At 41.6% G+C, this 14,629-nt stretch overlaps 1 protein-coding gene across 1 annotated transcript; it reads left to right on the top strand.

Moving 5' to 3' along the window:
* The first annotated feature begins 5,095 nt into the window (after window positions 1-5,095).
* Window positions 5,096-5,767, top strand: LOC136842328 (protein PRRC1-like). The gene has a single exon (XM_067109587.1). The coding sequence runs from the start codon at window positions 5,096-5,098 to the stop codon at window positions 5,765-5,767; it is 672 nt and encodes a 223-aa protein (XP_066965688.1).
* Window positions 5,768-14,629: the final 8,862 nt, after the last annotated feature.

Genomic DNA, 14,629 nt, shown 5'->3' with positions numbered 1-14,629 from the left:
TTTTTGATGATATCATTGGCTTTTATGGATGTTCCACTAATGGCACAAGTAGGAACTGACTCCCAAATGTCCGCGTCCCTAGCCTACCCCAAAAGGGGGATGGCACATCATGATTAGTATGGTCCAAGTGTAAGCAAAACCCGCTTGCTAGGATTGAGTGTATTGTAATAATACAGTCATCCCCATCCTAATCACAATATGGGCTAACCGGACAGAAAGCCGAGAGTCCTATTCCTAGAACCAGGCCCCTGGAATCCGTGGTCCAGCTCCACAGAATAGTTCCGCCTGAAAACCAGGTCCGAACATTATCAGGTAGATGATGGTTCTACCACAGTTCCCACTATTTAGCTTCAGATTCAACTTCACTCCATGCCATGATATGTTTTCCTATTTATTAATTTTGGTAATTTTGAAAAAAGTGGAAAAATCCACGAAATTATTCCTAAAGCGTATTTATATATATGTGGGACACTTGGGATCAAACTTAGGGAAAATAGATCCCTAGGTTCGAGAGCCCCCTCACCACGTCAAGGTGGTCCCAATTTGAGGGGGGTTCACGGCCTTGGCGTACTGTATATGTTCAGCGCACACATTTACTGACCCAGGTACGTTCATCCGCAATTAGTCTATAAGCCAGCCCTTTCCCTCCCCCCTGAAATTCCTTGATTTTTTCATTCCTTCAAACTTCAATTTTCTTCCTCCAACAAAAAGCAGTCCCTTTGTTAAGTCACGAGCAGCCCGTGAATCGCCCCATGACTTGCTTTGAAATCAACCTAATATGATTCCACTGTGCAAATTAAGGGCAAATTAGTTTACGTGATATAAGTGTTTGATTCTTCCCCCATGCGGAGATTTATTGTTTAATTAATGCCAAGGAAGGTTTTCTTTCTCCCCATGGTTGTACTAAATCCTGACCTCTCTTACAGGAGATATCTTAACCTGTCCAGTCTGTAAATCTATGCTCGACCATTACATGACTGCCATCCAACTCTGTAACCATTGCTGGTCGCAGCCTGATCGCAAGAATCCGTTGCCCACACAGAAATCATCTTAATTAACTGATTGCAATTACCCTGGAGTTCACCCCTTCCAATGTATTACTGTCTATGAATTGACGCGTTTTTAACATAACAGAGTTATTTGTTATAATGGGGATGTTGTATCTGTGGCCCCTCATATTTACATTGCTTATTTGCAAATTACTGCATTATTGATTTATGGTATGTAAATTAGGGATCTTTAAATTGTTGCATTTTTTCCTGGTCTCGCATATTTGCCCCATTCTCTGTAAATAAACCCCTTTTAATTGTAAAAGAATTCTAATTCCAAATGAAGACCTTCATTATTTACGTAAATCCAGGAAGATTCTACGGTGAGTTTCCAGTAGTTCTCCTTTTATTCATAAACTTGGGCTCCCCTTGGTACGAAGGCAGTCTATAATAATAAATTGTTCCAATTCCTTCCTACACCAAGGACCCAGTTTATGACACTGGCGACCGTTACCTAGAATCCTATGGAACAGCCAAGTAGCATCGCTAAAAGGGCTAATAAATAGGAAGAGACGAACCAGGAATGAATCAGGCATTTAAACTTAATCATTCATTTAAATTAAATAATTCCATTATTCACAAAAGGCAAAGAAGCGGCTGGAGCAGAGAGAATTAAGGTAAAAGGGTATTATCATTATCTTATAACATTAAGGATACGTAAGGTTAAATAAGAAAATTGATATTAACATTCTTTTAAAGAAACGCAACGAACCTCTGTTGTTAGAATTTAGTCATAATGCAGGTAACCGCGCATAGGTTATTAAGTTAGCGAAACAGAGATGTAGGCTCGAATTTCCCGTCCGCAAAATTTCCATGTGTAGGGACAGTGTGGTGTTGCCATATGAATGAACATAGGAATTAGGAAGTGCGTAGTCAGGGAACTGTGCATGTGTAAAATTAGCGAGAACAAGTAGCTAAGAGTTTACTCAAGAATAGTTACGGCTGAGAAAAGCGTATAATTTCTGGATCAGTGATAAATTTTGGGATAATTAGTAGGCTATACGAAACCGCATAACGATTTCTGGCATTTAGACGGCGAGCCAGCGAGCACACTCTGTTCAATTGGCGTGGATGGTCCCAGTGTTGGAGAAATAAAAACATTCCCAAGAGTAGTTATTTAAACACCCTCCCAGTGCATCAAAAGTAGAGTAAAGACATTGCTGATGTGTAAAGTTAATTAAGTTGAGTTTGCATTCGAACCTCGAACTTATTGAAGAAAGTAGAGTGTGTTTTGTCTTTTCCCTCCCATTTCATTGCCTAGTATCTGTTGCATGTCAAAGCAAGCAAGCAACCAATCACCTGTTTCCCACGCAAGCGACTCAGTTCCGCATCTTTCGTTCACTGAACGAACTTTCGTAATTTTTTCCCCTAACCTAATCCACGAGACGTGAATATCTTTGAAACAATTTGAAACCCTTCACCCACCATATCACGTTGTCATGACGCGAGCGAGACAGTAAAAAGATTACGTAAATACTAAAAGTTCAATGTAGAAGAAAAGTAACAACGTAATTTCGCATATCTAATTTATTTGCTCTTAAGCGTAAAGTAAAGTGACTTTAACATTCATAACGAATACGTGCCATTACACCCCGCTATCAGAGAGAGAGAGAGAGAGAGAGAGAGAGAGAGAGAGAGAGAGAGAGAGCAATGCAAAATGTCAGTGCCATTTCATGCACTGACATTTTGCATTGCTCCACGGAACGCACCATCACCACAGTGCCACCCAACCAAAACAATCACATATAAGCCATTTGCACCTGTATTTAGGAACAGAGTGCCATACAACCAGTGTTTCTGGCCATAAGGACCTTTCCTTCAGGAACACCCCATTAACAGTGCATCCGCCCATAAGGACCATACAGCCCTCAGGAGCACTCCCATGTTCTAAGTGTTTCCGCTCATAAGGAAAAATATACGTTCAGGATCACTTCATTTACTAGTGTATCCGCCCATAAGGACTCAGACTTCCTTCAGGAACACTTCCCCCTAGTGTGGCCTTCGCATGGCACACTCACCCACAGTGCCACCTCATTTAAAGGTGCCACTCCCTGAAGTGCCAATAATCTAAAGGATACTTCCTCATCGTCACAAACCCTTTCCTTTAGGAATGCCTAGTTAATCCACTTAGCAGCCTTCCCCTCAGCAACATGTCAACCGAAGAGCACCAGTATTTCCAGGATATAGGAAAGGAGGACGGCCTTGTAGGCCAGGTCCTTCAAAAGTTTGTAAGGGAGCAGATTGCCGCAAAAAGAAAGTATGAAGAAGAACAGAGATGACAAGAAGAAGAAAGAGAAAAATGAAGAACACAGCAAGAAGCCGAGCAGAGGAGAGAAGAAGAAGAAAGAGAAGAGTGGAGGAGACAGCGCGAAAGCGAAGAAGAAGAAAGGAGAAGACAGCATGAACTAGCCCTCAAAGAAAGCTCTCAAGCTCTCAAGGCAAAAGAGCTGGCGCTCTTGGACAAGGAGCTCGAGTTGGAGAGAGACAAGAAGGAAAGCGCAGAAGCTTTAGCAGTCCAACAAGCATCTAGCCCCACCCCATCTGCACTAAATACCTCCATATCAACAGTCAATAACCTCGTGGGCAAATGGACTGAAGAAGCAGGAACAATGGCTCGAAAAGATCGAATTCCTCTTCAAGACATATGATGTAGGCTCGGCTGAGAGGGCCCTATTGCTCACCAAGCACCTGGACGGGAAAGCTAAGGCCGCCCACCAAGCATCGGAAAGAGATCAACGAGGAGATATGGCTGCCGTCAGTGAGGCCATCGCCAAGACATATGAAATAACCCCTGAGAGGTGGAGACAACGATTCCGAGGTATGGCTAAAAACGTCGGCTGGTCCTGGACAGAATGGGTCTGTCACAAGACTCAGGCTGGGACCTGCTGGTTCGAATCTATGCAGTGCCACACCTTCAAGGATTTGTTCAACCGGACCATGCTGGAGGACCTCTTCCAGTGTGTGCCCGGACCTCTGGCTGTGTATCTTATTGACAAACAGCCAGCCACTCTCAAGGAAGCCTGCCACTTAGATGATGCCTGGGAGACGTACAACCCATCCCACAGCGCCGTGCAGAACAGAATAGTGCCACCCGGACACCTCTCGGGCTCTAGTCGCCCACAGAACGGACCGCCTAACAAACCTCCATGCACCATCTGTAAGAAGCACAGCCGTGCTGAAGCAGAGTGCCGCTACAGGGAAAATAACCAACAGGGCAACAACCCTCGGCAGCCTACCAATAACTGTCCCTCTTCCTCTCCTAATTCCGCACCATCTTCCCAGCACACCGTCACTGCTGGGAGATCATCCTATCCCAGGGACCCCTGCTGAGACCGGGGAGCTTCAGGACACTCTTCCTCTGGGTATCCTGCATGCCCAAAACATGTGGTCGCTCCCAGGCACATCAACCTGATCAGTGCCACAGCCTCCTTGGCTGAGCCACCGGAGAGAACTCACCCTGAGAGGGTCTGGACACAGTCTGTCTCAGTGGCTTCTATGGATGGTTCCAGCCCACCAGTGCACCTGCCAACTACTGCCGACACTGGCTCCAATATTAGCCTGATAGATCGGGTCCAAGTGCCAGCCATTGCCAAGGTAGATGAGCACACCAAGTGGACAGTGACCTGGGTGGACGAACAGTCCTTGACCGTCCCCACAGTCGAACTCAAGGTGATCACCCCTTGGAGCAACAAAATTCACCGCCTTGGCGTCGTCAAGCGTATTCGGCATGGAGTGGAGTTCCTGCTCGGGTGAGACATCCTCTGGGGATGTCTCACCCCAACACCACTCTGTTGCCTGAATGCTTCTGCCAGCGCGTCTGCAGTAACCTCTTCTGATCGGGACACAGCCTCTGTGACAGCTGTGCCACCGTCAGCCAAACCTTCCATTCCCCCAAGAGCGACACTACGCAATCCACCTGAACCTCATTCCAGGCCTAGTCTGCAGATCTCGCGACCGGATGGCCACCAAAAAATTACTCCCTCATCATGTAGGGATCTCGCCAACTCCTGCTGCAGGACCTGCAACACAAGAGAGCACTCTGAAAGATGGTCCAAGTGCCCCAGCAAGATAGCCGCAGCTGCCATTTCCACAGAACCAAGAGGCCCTGCCCCCTCATCAAGACAGGAATCGCTGTCCCAAATCACGCCAGGGACACTGAGGGGTCTTGCTCCCCGGGTCCCCCTTCAGCTTTGTATGACATCACCTCACTGCCAGTGCCACTTGCGAGCACTGGTCAGTGCCAGGCTCCGCCTATCTCAGGTGGAAGCTCCATGCCAATCTTACTCCCCATGCCTGGCCCTGAGTTAGTGCCAGTGCCGGATCCAGAACCTCACCCAGATCCTCCTACGGGAGATCCACCAAACCTCACAACCATGATCATCGCCCAGTGTGAGCCTCTGACCCCTGATGTTTCTTCTTCCCACACTCTTCCGCCTGCCGAGGATGATCCTCTGGTAGGCCTGGACATTACCTCTTTTCTGGTCGACCAGGAACTGTCCGGCCAGGACGCAGACACTGGTTCTGTTCCCACAACGGTTGTCGCAGCAGCCGAAGTAGGAGGCCAGCCTGTAACCCCTGAGGCTGCCCCTGATTCTGCTCCTGATGGTGCTCCTGGCTGTACTTCAGAGTCGGTACCCTCATCAACCCCTTGGAATGGCCTAGCCAGACACTGGAGCCCCCCAAAGAAGAATAAGAAGGGGTGGAAGAAATCCACTTAGCAAATGAGAGCCATAAGCTCTCCTTGGCACTAGTGCTCCATAGGCACAGTGCTGCTTCCATCTCAGAGTGATCCTGGCACCTGCCCAGAGGAGGTAGCCTGTGTGACCTCTGACCTAGTAGTATTAACCACTAACCACTTAGGCAATAGTACCACTAACCTTTTCTAACTAACCTCCTTCCAACCCACTCCCGACTCAAGCTGATCCATTACTTAATTGTATACTGTGATTTACCCTTCAGGTTATTCATGTTTCAATTTGTTGCATGTTAATCTTAAAGCGTTGTGCCAGTCATAATTCATTACGTGCCATTCGTCAGTGCTAGCTTGTTCAGTGCCAAAGTCGTAGGATAGTAGGTTAGGTTAGGTGTTTACTATGTGCATTTGCCTAGGCGTAGATTTCTCCTGTCGTCAGAGAGAGTTAGCAGAAGTGTCTATACCCCTAGCTAGGTTAGGCCCATTGTAGATGTGAAGGTAGCCAATTCAGAACCCCTCTCAGCAGTCAGGTAGGCCCCTTTAGCTGTTGCAGTGCCAAAGCACAAGTTATGTAGGGCCACTGGATGCCAGTCGGGAGGAATTACCCAAGACCTTCACGCCCGAAAGGGTGTGAAGGCCTTTCTAAAGGGGGGACCTCTTAAGAATTTATCCCTCCCTTATCTAGCAGCCAGTGAGTAGTTTATTCCGCGAAGCATTTTCACCTTTCATTTGATTGAAGTGCCAAGAAAACATGGCGGGCGAGATAGGACCAAGCGAATTTTGAACTAGAGCAAAGCGGTTAGCTCCTGTTTTTTCACTCATGTAGGGATGGCCTCCCACCACAGCTGACCTGGGGTGGACAATAGTGACCCCCTTTCACCCCCATCATGCGATATGGGAGTAGCTAGGCCATTATTGGCATGGGGACGTAGCCAGGCTGTGAGAGAGATAGGAACTTAACTTCTAAATACTTAATCTTAAGGCCACTTTTTCCTTCACCCTTTTGTTGGCTGTATGACTTTTGCAGATTGACTTGGGCTGAGGCTTTGAACCAAACAACAAGTGGAATACGCACTCTGTTTTCCCCAGGTCTGCACTCCGCAGCTACCACTAAGTCGAGCAACACGCTCGGTGCTTTTACACTGGCAAGAACTAACTCTGGTACACGGCCGTGGCGTATATGTTCAGTGCACACATTTACCGAACCAGATACGTTCATCTGCAATTAGTCTATAAGCCAGCCCTTTCCCTCCCCCCTGAAATTCCTTGATTTTTCCATTCCTTCAAACTTCAATTTTCTTCCTCCAACAAAAAGCAGTCCCTTTGTTAAGTCAACCTACTTCGAGCAGCCCATGAATCACCCCATGACTTGCTTTGAAATCAACCTAATATGATTTAGTGATAAGTATTCAAATATCCCCTCCACCGTGCAAATTAAGGGCAAATTAGTTTAAGTGATATGAGTGATTCTTCCCCCATGCGGAGATTTATTGTTTAATTAATAGCAAGGGAGGTTTTCTTTCTCCCCATGGTTGTACTGACTCCTGACCTCTCTTACAGGAGCCATCTTGACCTGTCCAGTCCACAAATCTATGCCCGACCATCACATGACTGCCATCCAACTCTGTAATCATTCCTGGTCGCAGCATTTATCGCAAGAATCCATTGCCCACACAGAAATCATCTTAATTAACTGATTGCCATTACCCTGGAGTTCAATCATCCCAATGTATTACTGTCTATGAATTGATGCATTTTTAACATAACAGTCATTTGTTATAACGGGGATTGTTGTATCTGTGGCCCCTCATATTTACATTGCATATTGCAAATTACTACCGTATTGATTTATGGTGTGTAAATTAGGGATCTTTAAATTGTTGCATTTTTTCCTGGTCTCGCATATTTGCCCCGTTCTCTGTAAATAAACCCCTTTTAATTGTAAAAAAATTCTAATTCCAAATGGCGACCTTCATTATTTACGTAAATCCAGGAAGATTCTAAGGTGAGTTTCCAGTAGTTCTCCTTTTATTCATAAACTTGGGACCCCCTTGGTATGAAAGCAGTCTATAATAATAAACTGTTCCAATTCCCTCCTACACCAAGGACCCAGTTTATGATAATATGTATAATGTATCTGTACACATATATGTATATATATATGCATATATATGCATATATATGTATATATATAAATGTATATATATGTATATATACATATATATGTATATATATGTATATATACTGTATATATATGTATATAGTCTCGGTAATTGGGCGGCTACTTTGAAATCTTAGCTTAATTATGACTAATATTGCCAAGACCAGGAAGAACATTCTTTATTATACGAGCTTTCGAGGTATAAAACCACGTCATCAGGCTATACAGAAATAGTGGCAAATTTGAGACCTCTGTTTATAGGAAAGTATGCTTACTGGCTCGGGACTGAATTACCTCAGTTTTTCACCAAACTTGTATAAGATGAACTCAATACGCACTTTGATAAATAGAGCCTACGGTGTTTGTTGTGATTTTCATTTTTTTCATCAAGATTTGGTATTCCTCCCGAATTATTTTTCTGAAAACCCATACCCCATTTTTGTATTTTACAAAGTTCTGAAAAATTTTTTGAATGAAAAGTTTTGTCCCAGACCGGTATACAGTACTGCTAGTAAAGATGTAAAGTACATTAAATTGCCTTACCTTGGTCATAGTAGCTATATGGTCCGAAAAAAGTTACAAGAAATACTTAAGCATTGTTTCCCTCAAATTAGTTTCCGGTTTGTTTTCAATAATCCTTTTAATGTAAGATCACTTTTGAGGGAGAAGCCTACTCTGCCTGTGGACAATAATTCCTGTGTCGTTTACATGTTCGCAGTGTGGTCTGCGATATGTGGGATCCAGTTCCAATTGGCTCAGACACAGAATTTTGGAACACAGATGTCTTTCTATTAGAACTAGGTTTCCTCTTTCCAAACCACCCTTTTCTGCCATTGGGGAACACAATTTAGCACAGGACCATCCTTTCACTGACTTGGATTTTTAGGTACTGTCTTTTTGTTCAAATAGACTGGACCTTTTGATTTCAGAGTCGCTGGTTATTAAAAAGATGAAACTGGAATTGAACAACAACTCGCCTGGTATTCAACTATAGCTATCGTGTAATTTCATAGTAGGTACACAATTGGGTCGTTATATATTTTACTTTGTGAGTGGTAGTTTGTTTACATTTCACCTTACTTTTATATTTGTGTTCGTGTTTAATTTTTTGTTATTTTGCGTCTCACCCTTTTAGTTTGTATTTACTGTTCGTTTCATATATTTGGTTAGTATTTTTGCTGAAGATTTATTATGTCAATTCATTTTATTGTAATTTCATTGATTCTCATCCTTGTCGGTTTTTCAGCCTGATGATGTTTTATACCTCGAAAGCTCATTATAATAAAGAATGTTCTTCCTGGTCTTGGCAATAGTATTCATCATTAAAGCTTATATATATATATATATATATATATATATATATATATATATATATATATATATATATATATATATATATATATATATATATATATATATATATATATATATATATATATATATATATATATATATATATATATATATATATATATATATATATATATATATATATATATATATATATATATATATATATATATATATATATATATATATATATGTATATATATATATATATATATATATATATATATATATATATATATATATATATATATATATATATATATATATATATATATATATATATATATATATATATATATATATATATATATATATATATATATATATATATATATATATATATATATATATATATATATATATATATATATATATATATATATATATATATATATATATATATATATATATATATATATATATATATATATATATATATATATATATATATATATATATATATATATATGAATGTCTTTTCCTGTAATACTACAGTGTAATATGAATATAAGAAGGCCCATAAAACACTATTTAAACGTTGAAACCATATATTTCAGGCACTTGCTTCTGTGCCCTGTTCACTGGTAGAATATGGACAGAGAAATGTTACAAGGGTATATATACAAAACATAAAGGTATGGCCTTAAGGCTCTGATGGTATGATGGTGACTGTTTCCTAAGAAGGAGAAGAGAGACCAATTCCTAGTGGTTTTGGCCTCATTAGCTCCCGTTTGGTGATGGATCTGGAGGTCGCGTTTCTTGGGTCATCTTCTTCACAGGAGGGGTCTGAGGATTAAAGCGTCGATGTCGTCCGATTTCCATTTGTCCTCCTGACAGGTTCATATTGTTGGTTTGATTGATGATAGTAGATTTCAGCATCTTTCTTTTGTACGGATAGCTACTCTTGAAAACCAACTCTGCCCCACTCCAGTTTATGACATGTCCTGTTTTTCTGATATGTAGGAAAATCCCTGAACTCTCCGAAGCGTAACGTACTGATCTTTGTGCTCTGTTATTCTTTGCGAGAGCTATCTATCTGTCTCTCCTCTGTAAATGTCATTACAATTGCTACACGGTATCTTGTAAACTCCGGCTTCTTCCCCTTTGTTATTTAAGTATATGTTAATGAGCGAACTACCGATGGATTTGGGATAATGAAAAATGAAGGGATTGTCAGACCTGAGTTGTTTGGTGGCTTTTGGATGTTTTCATCGTATTTGCTTTATTTTGTTGTTGAAATCTATTTGTCTGTTGTGAGTGGGACCTCTATAGTATATTTTATTAGCTTTGTTAATAGCCCTCTCGATAATGTGTGGTGGATAGAGCAGTTGTGTTAGGTGTTGGCGGACCGTGTTGAATTCTTTATCTAGGTACTCATTTGAACATATCCTAAGTCCTCTGAGGAATAAGTTGCACCCTACCATGATTTTTACGGAGACGTCATGGTAGCTTAAGAAATGAATGTAGGAAACAGCGAAGGTGGGTTTTCTATATACTGTAAATGCATATCTGTTCTGTTTTCAACAACAAAATAAAGCTTCCATATGACGAAAACATCCAAAAAGCCACCGAACAACTCAGGTCTGACAATCCCTTCATTTTTCATTATCCCAAATCCATCGGGAGTTCGCTCATTAACGTAAACTTAAATAACAAAGGGGAAGAAGCCGGAGTTTACAAGATACCGTGTAGCAATTGTAATGACATTTACATAGGCGAGACAGGTAGATCGCTCTCGCAAAGAATAACAGAGCACAAAAGATCAGTACGTTACGCTCGGAGAGTTCGGGATTTTCCTACATATCAGAAATACAGGACATGTCATAAACTGGAGTGGTGCGGAGTTGGTTTTCAAGAGTAGCTGTCCGTACAAAAGAAAGATGCTGGAATCTGCTATCATCAATCAAACCAACAATATGAACCTGTCAGGAGGACACTGGATATCGGACGACATCGACGCCTTAATCCTCAGACCCTCCTGAAGAAGATGACCAAAGAAACGCGACCTCCAGATCCATCGCCAAACGGGAGCTAATGAGGCCAAAACCACTAGGGAATTGGTCTCTCTCCTCCTTCTTAGGAAATGGTCACCGTCATACCATCGGTGCCTTAAGGCCACACCTTTATGTTTTGTATATATACCCTTATAACATTTCTCTGTCCATATTCTACCAGGAACAACAGGGGCACAGAAGCAAGTGCCTGAAATATATGGTTTCAACATTTAAATAGTGTTTTGTGGGCCTTCTTATATTCATATATATATATATATATATATATATATATATATATATATATATATATATATATATATATATATATATATATATATATATATATTTATATATATATATATATATATATATATATATATATATATATATATATATATATATATATATATATATATATATATATATATATATATATATATATATATATATATATATATATATATATATATATATATATATATATATATATATATATATATATATATATATATATGTATATATATTATATATATGTATATATACACACACATATATATACACATATATACATACATATATATATTATATATATTTTTTATGTATTTCCTGGGTTTATGGTATTTTACAGGCCAGCAACGGAAACTTTATCTAATTGGCCTTGGAGTTCTGACTTGCGTAAAGGGAAATCGTAAAAAAAATAAGAAGGGGAGAATTTAATAGCTGAAGGCTCTACTTCATAAGGAAATGTTACATAAACACATGGGATAAATTAAAGAATTATATTTACAAAAGAAAGCATTTGAAGGGAAACTGGATGAGTAAATTGATAAAGGGCTTGCAACGCCTGAAAATCCTTCTATTGGAGTCTTGATTAATGGCAAGGCACAGGCCAAGATGAGTCCACTGTGAATGGGTCCCTCTGCAAGAGAGATTTTCACATTACACGCCAGTAAAGAAACAATTTAACATGGAATAAGTTTCGAGTTTGCACTGAGGGTGCCAGAGGCTCGAGGAATGAATGACCATATTATTCTCAAAAACAGGACATTGGAAATGGCACTGGAAAAACTAGCACAAGGACAGAAGTGAAAAGCTGGTACTCCAAGCTTTCTAAAGGGCGAACTATCGTGACCGAAAAGTCTTCACTCGCACTTTACCTTAGGGGAAGCTGGTCTCTGACGAAGAAGGATGAGGGTCACCAATAATACAGGCTGTCCCTCAAGGATGGCTGGAGTCTGGAGTCAGACAGGGATGAAGGGTGATCTCTCAGCAAAGTTACCACTCGCCCGCGTATATGGGTGGCCCTCGAAGACGGTTACTGCATGGCTCTGCTCCCACAACTAACTAACTGCTTCTACTGCTGTCTTTTAATTTACTCTATCCCCACACAAAATGGAAAACACTTCCAACACATTAATACTAGACTACTTTAACATGGCCCAGTAATTTCTTCAAATTTACGGTATACGTTACTTTAAGATTACGAGGACAAGCTAATTCTGAGGTAGGAGACAAAATTTAAGAATTAATTTACATATAAGTTCCTTAATTCCAAATCAACAAGGCATGCGGTCAGTACAGTATGCCTTCAAGAGACTGTGTAAATGATAAAACAGCATTTATTTTTGTAAATGACATCCCCTTTAAGTGATATTGTAATGACGATACATAATTCGCCAACTTGACAGCTGACGGCTGAACCTCACACTGACAGTGGTGGGCGAGCAAGAGCATTCGCGAGTTTTAATTCGCTAACTTTACACCACACTAATTTTATGCGTCTACTGCCCACAACTCGAGTACAGGCTATAAATAGATACTCGCTCAATGTTATGACGGGATGATCAGACAAAAGACTAGGGGTCTGGGACAAAACAGAGTTCTTAGTAGCAAGGGAAAAAAAAGAAGAAAAATAATAATAATAATAATAATAATAATAATAATAATAATAATAATAATAATAATAATAATAATAACAAAAGGAAAAATTAACAGGATGTTACACATGAAAACGTGACCGCATATGAAAGGCAGAACACGTCTCTCGGAGTTTACGAAAGGGGCATTTAAAATCACAAGGGCAAGAGTCTATGACTCATAATTCATTAAAAGAGAAACATAAATAAATAACAAAGAGTAAATGATATTGGCAGAAGAGCTAAGGGAAATAGAGTGAGGGTTTTATTGTCTTATGTGGGAATTTATCGTCCCTCGCCTATAAAGTACGGCCCGGACTATCACTTCAGCCCCAGGGCGAGAAGAGTGAACCCGAAGGGTGCGACTCCTTCAGGAAGAACTGACATGCATGCCACTTCCCACTCAGTTATTCTCAATGATTTATACATTTTGAGGGGAATTGTATCCCGTATTTAATTGCCTCTTGTGGTGATAATTTAAGAAAAAGATTAATAGAAAATGATAAGGGATAGAAGCTCCTGAGGAACGGAAGAAGATATTGGAGTGTCTTGACATCCTCTTCTGGATTAGAGGTGCTAGGACCTTCGAAAGATGAAATGGTGGCACAGGTGCCAGGGGAGCTCTAGAGCTCTTTGTAAACTACCTGGAAATTCCCACGCCCGTGGTAATTCCGCCGCGAACCTTTCCTACTAGGACAGTCGTCCTCGGCCGGGGAAGTGGAGGGCCCGAGACTGGAGGGCGGCACGGAGTGCCACCTGGGCCAGCTTCTGCGACAGCTGATGCAGGAGTTTTCCGTGCTGGTTCTACCATGATCCGTCGCAGCTCTTGTAGTTCATCGACCAAGTGAGAGATGGCAGAATCCTGACTTGCAATTGTGTCAGCGATGGACTGAAGCAGAGAGGAGGTGGTCGGGGGTGGCATGAATGGCTCGCAGGTATCAATGACCAGCTCAGGCACGGTTGCGAGGCCGCACCTTCAGGTGAGCTTCCGCTGTGGTCGAGAGGAACCGTCTCTCTTACCAACGCTGGTAGTGGTGCCAGGCCGAGAGAAGAGAGGGGGTCTGGAGCTGGATCCCTTGAATGGAGATCTGGGTTGTGCTCTGGCGCTGGCATTAAGGCAGAGTCAGGCACTATCAGAGGTTCCTTGTGCTCGTCGGTCAGGACGGACGAAGCTTGGCACTGCTCGGTGCATGCAAGTGGCACCGGCAGGCATTTGGCATCTCCGGGAGGGAGATCTGATTGGGGCCCTGGCACTGGCACTGAGGCAGGGCTGGGCACTGGAATTGGATCGGGAACCGATCGAGGGGGCCACTGTACATTGTACTCAGGTGGCAATGGTAGGGACTGCACGTCCTCCTGGTACCCAGGGGGCGCCAGTATTGACTGAGGGGGAAGCAGGGGAGGATTACTCACACCCAAGGAATGAGTTGGGGAATGTGGACCCCTAGATTGTCGGGATTTCTGAA

The sequence above is a fragment of the Macrobrachium rosenbergii genome, chromosome 10 (genome assembly GCF_040412425.1).
Source record: "Macrobrachium rosenbergii isolate ZJJX-2024 chromosome 10, ASM4041242v1, whole genome shotgun sequence".
NCBI lineage: Eukaryota > Metazoa > Arthropoda > Malacostraca > Decapoda > Palaemonidae > Macrobrachium > Macrobrachium rosenbergii.
This window is presented reverse-complemented; position numbering and strand designations above follow the sequence as displayed.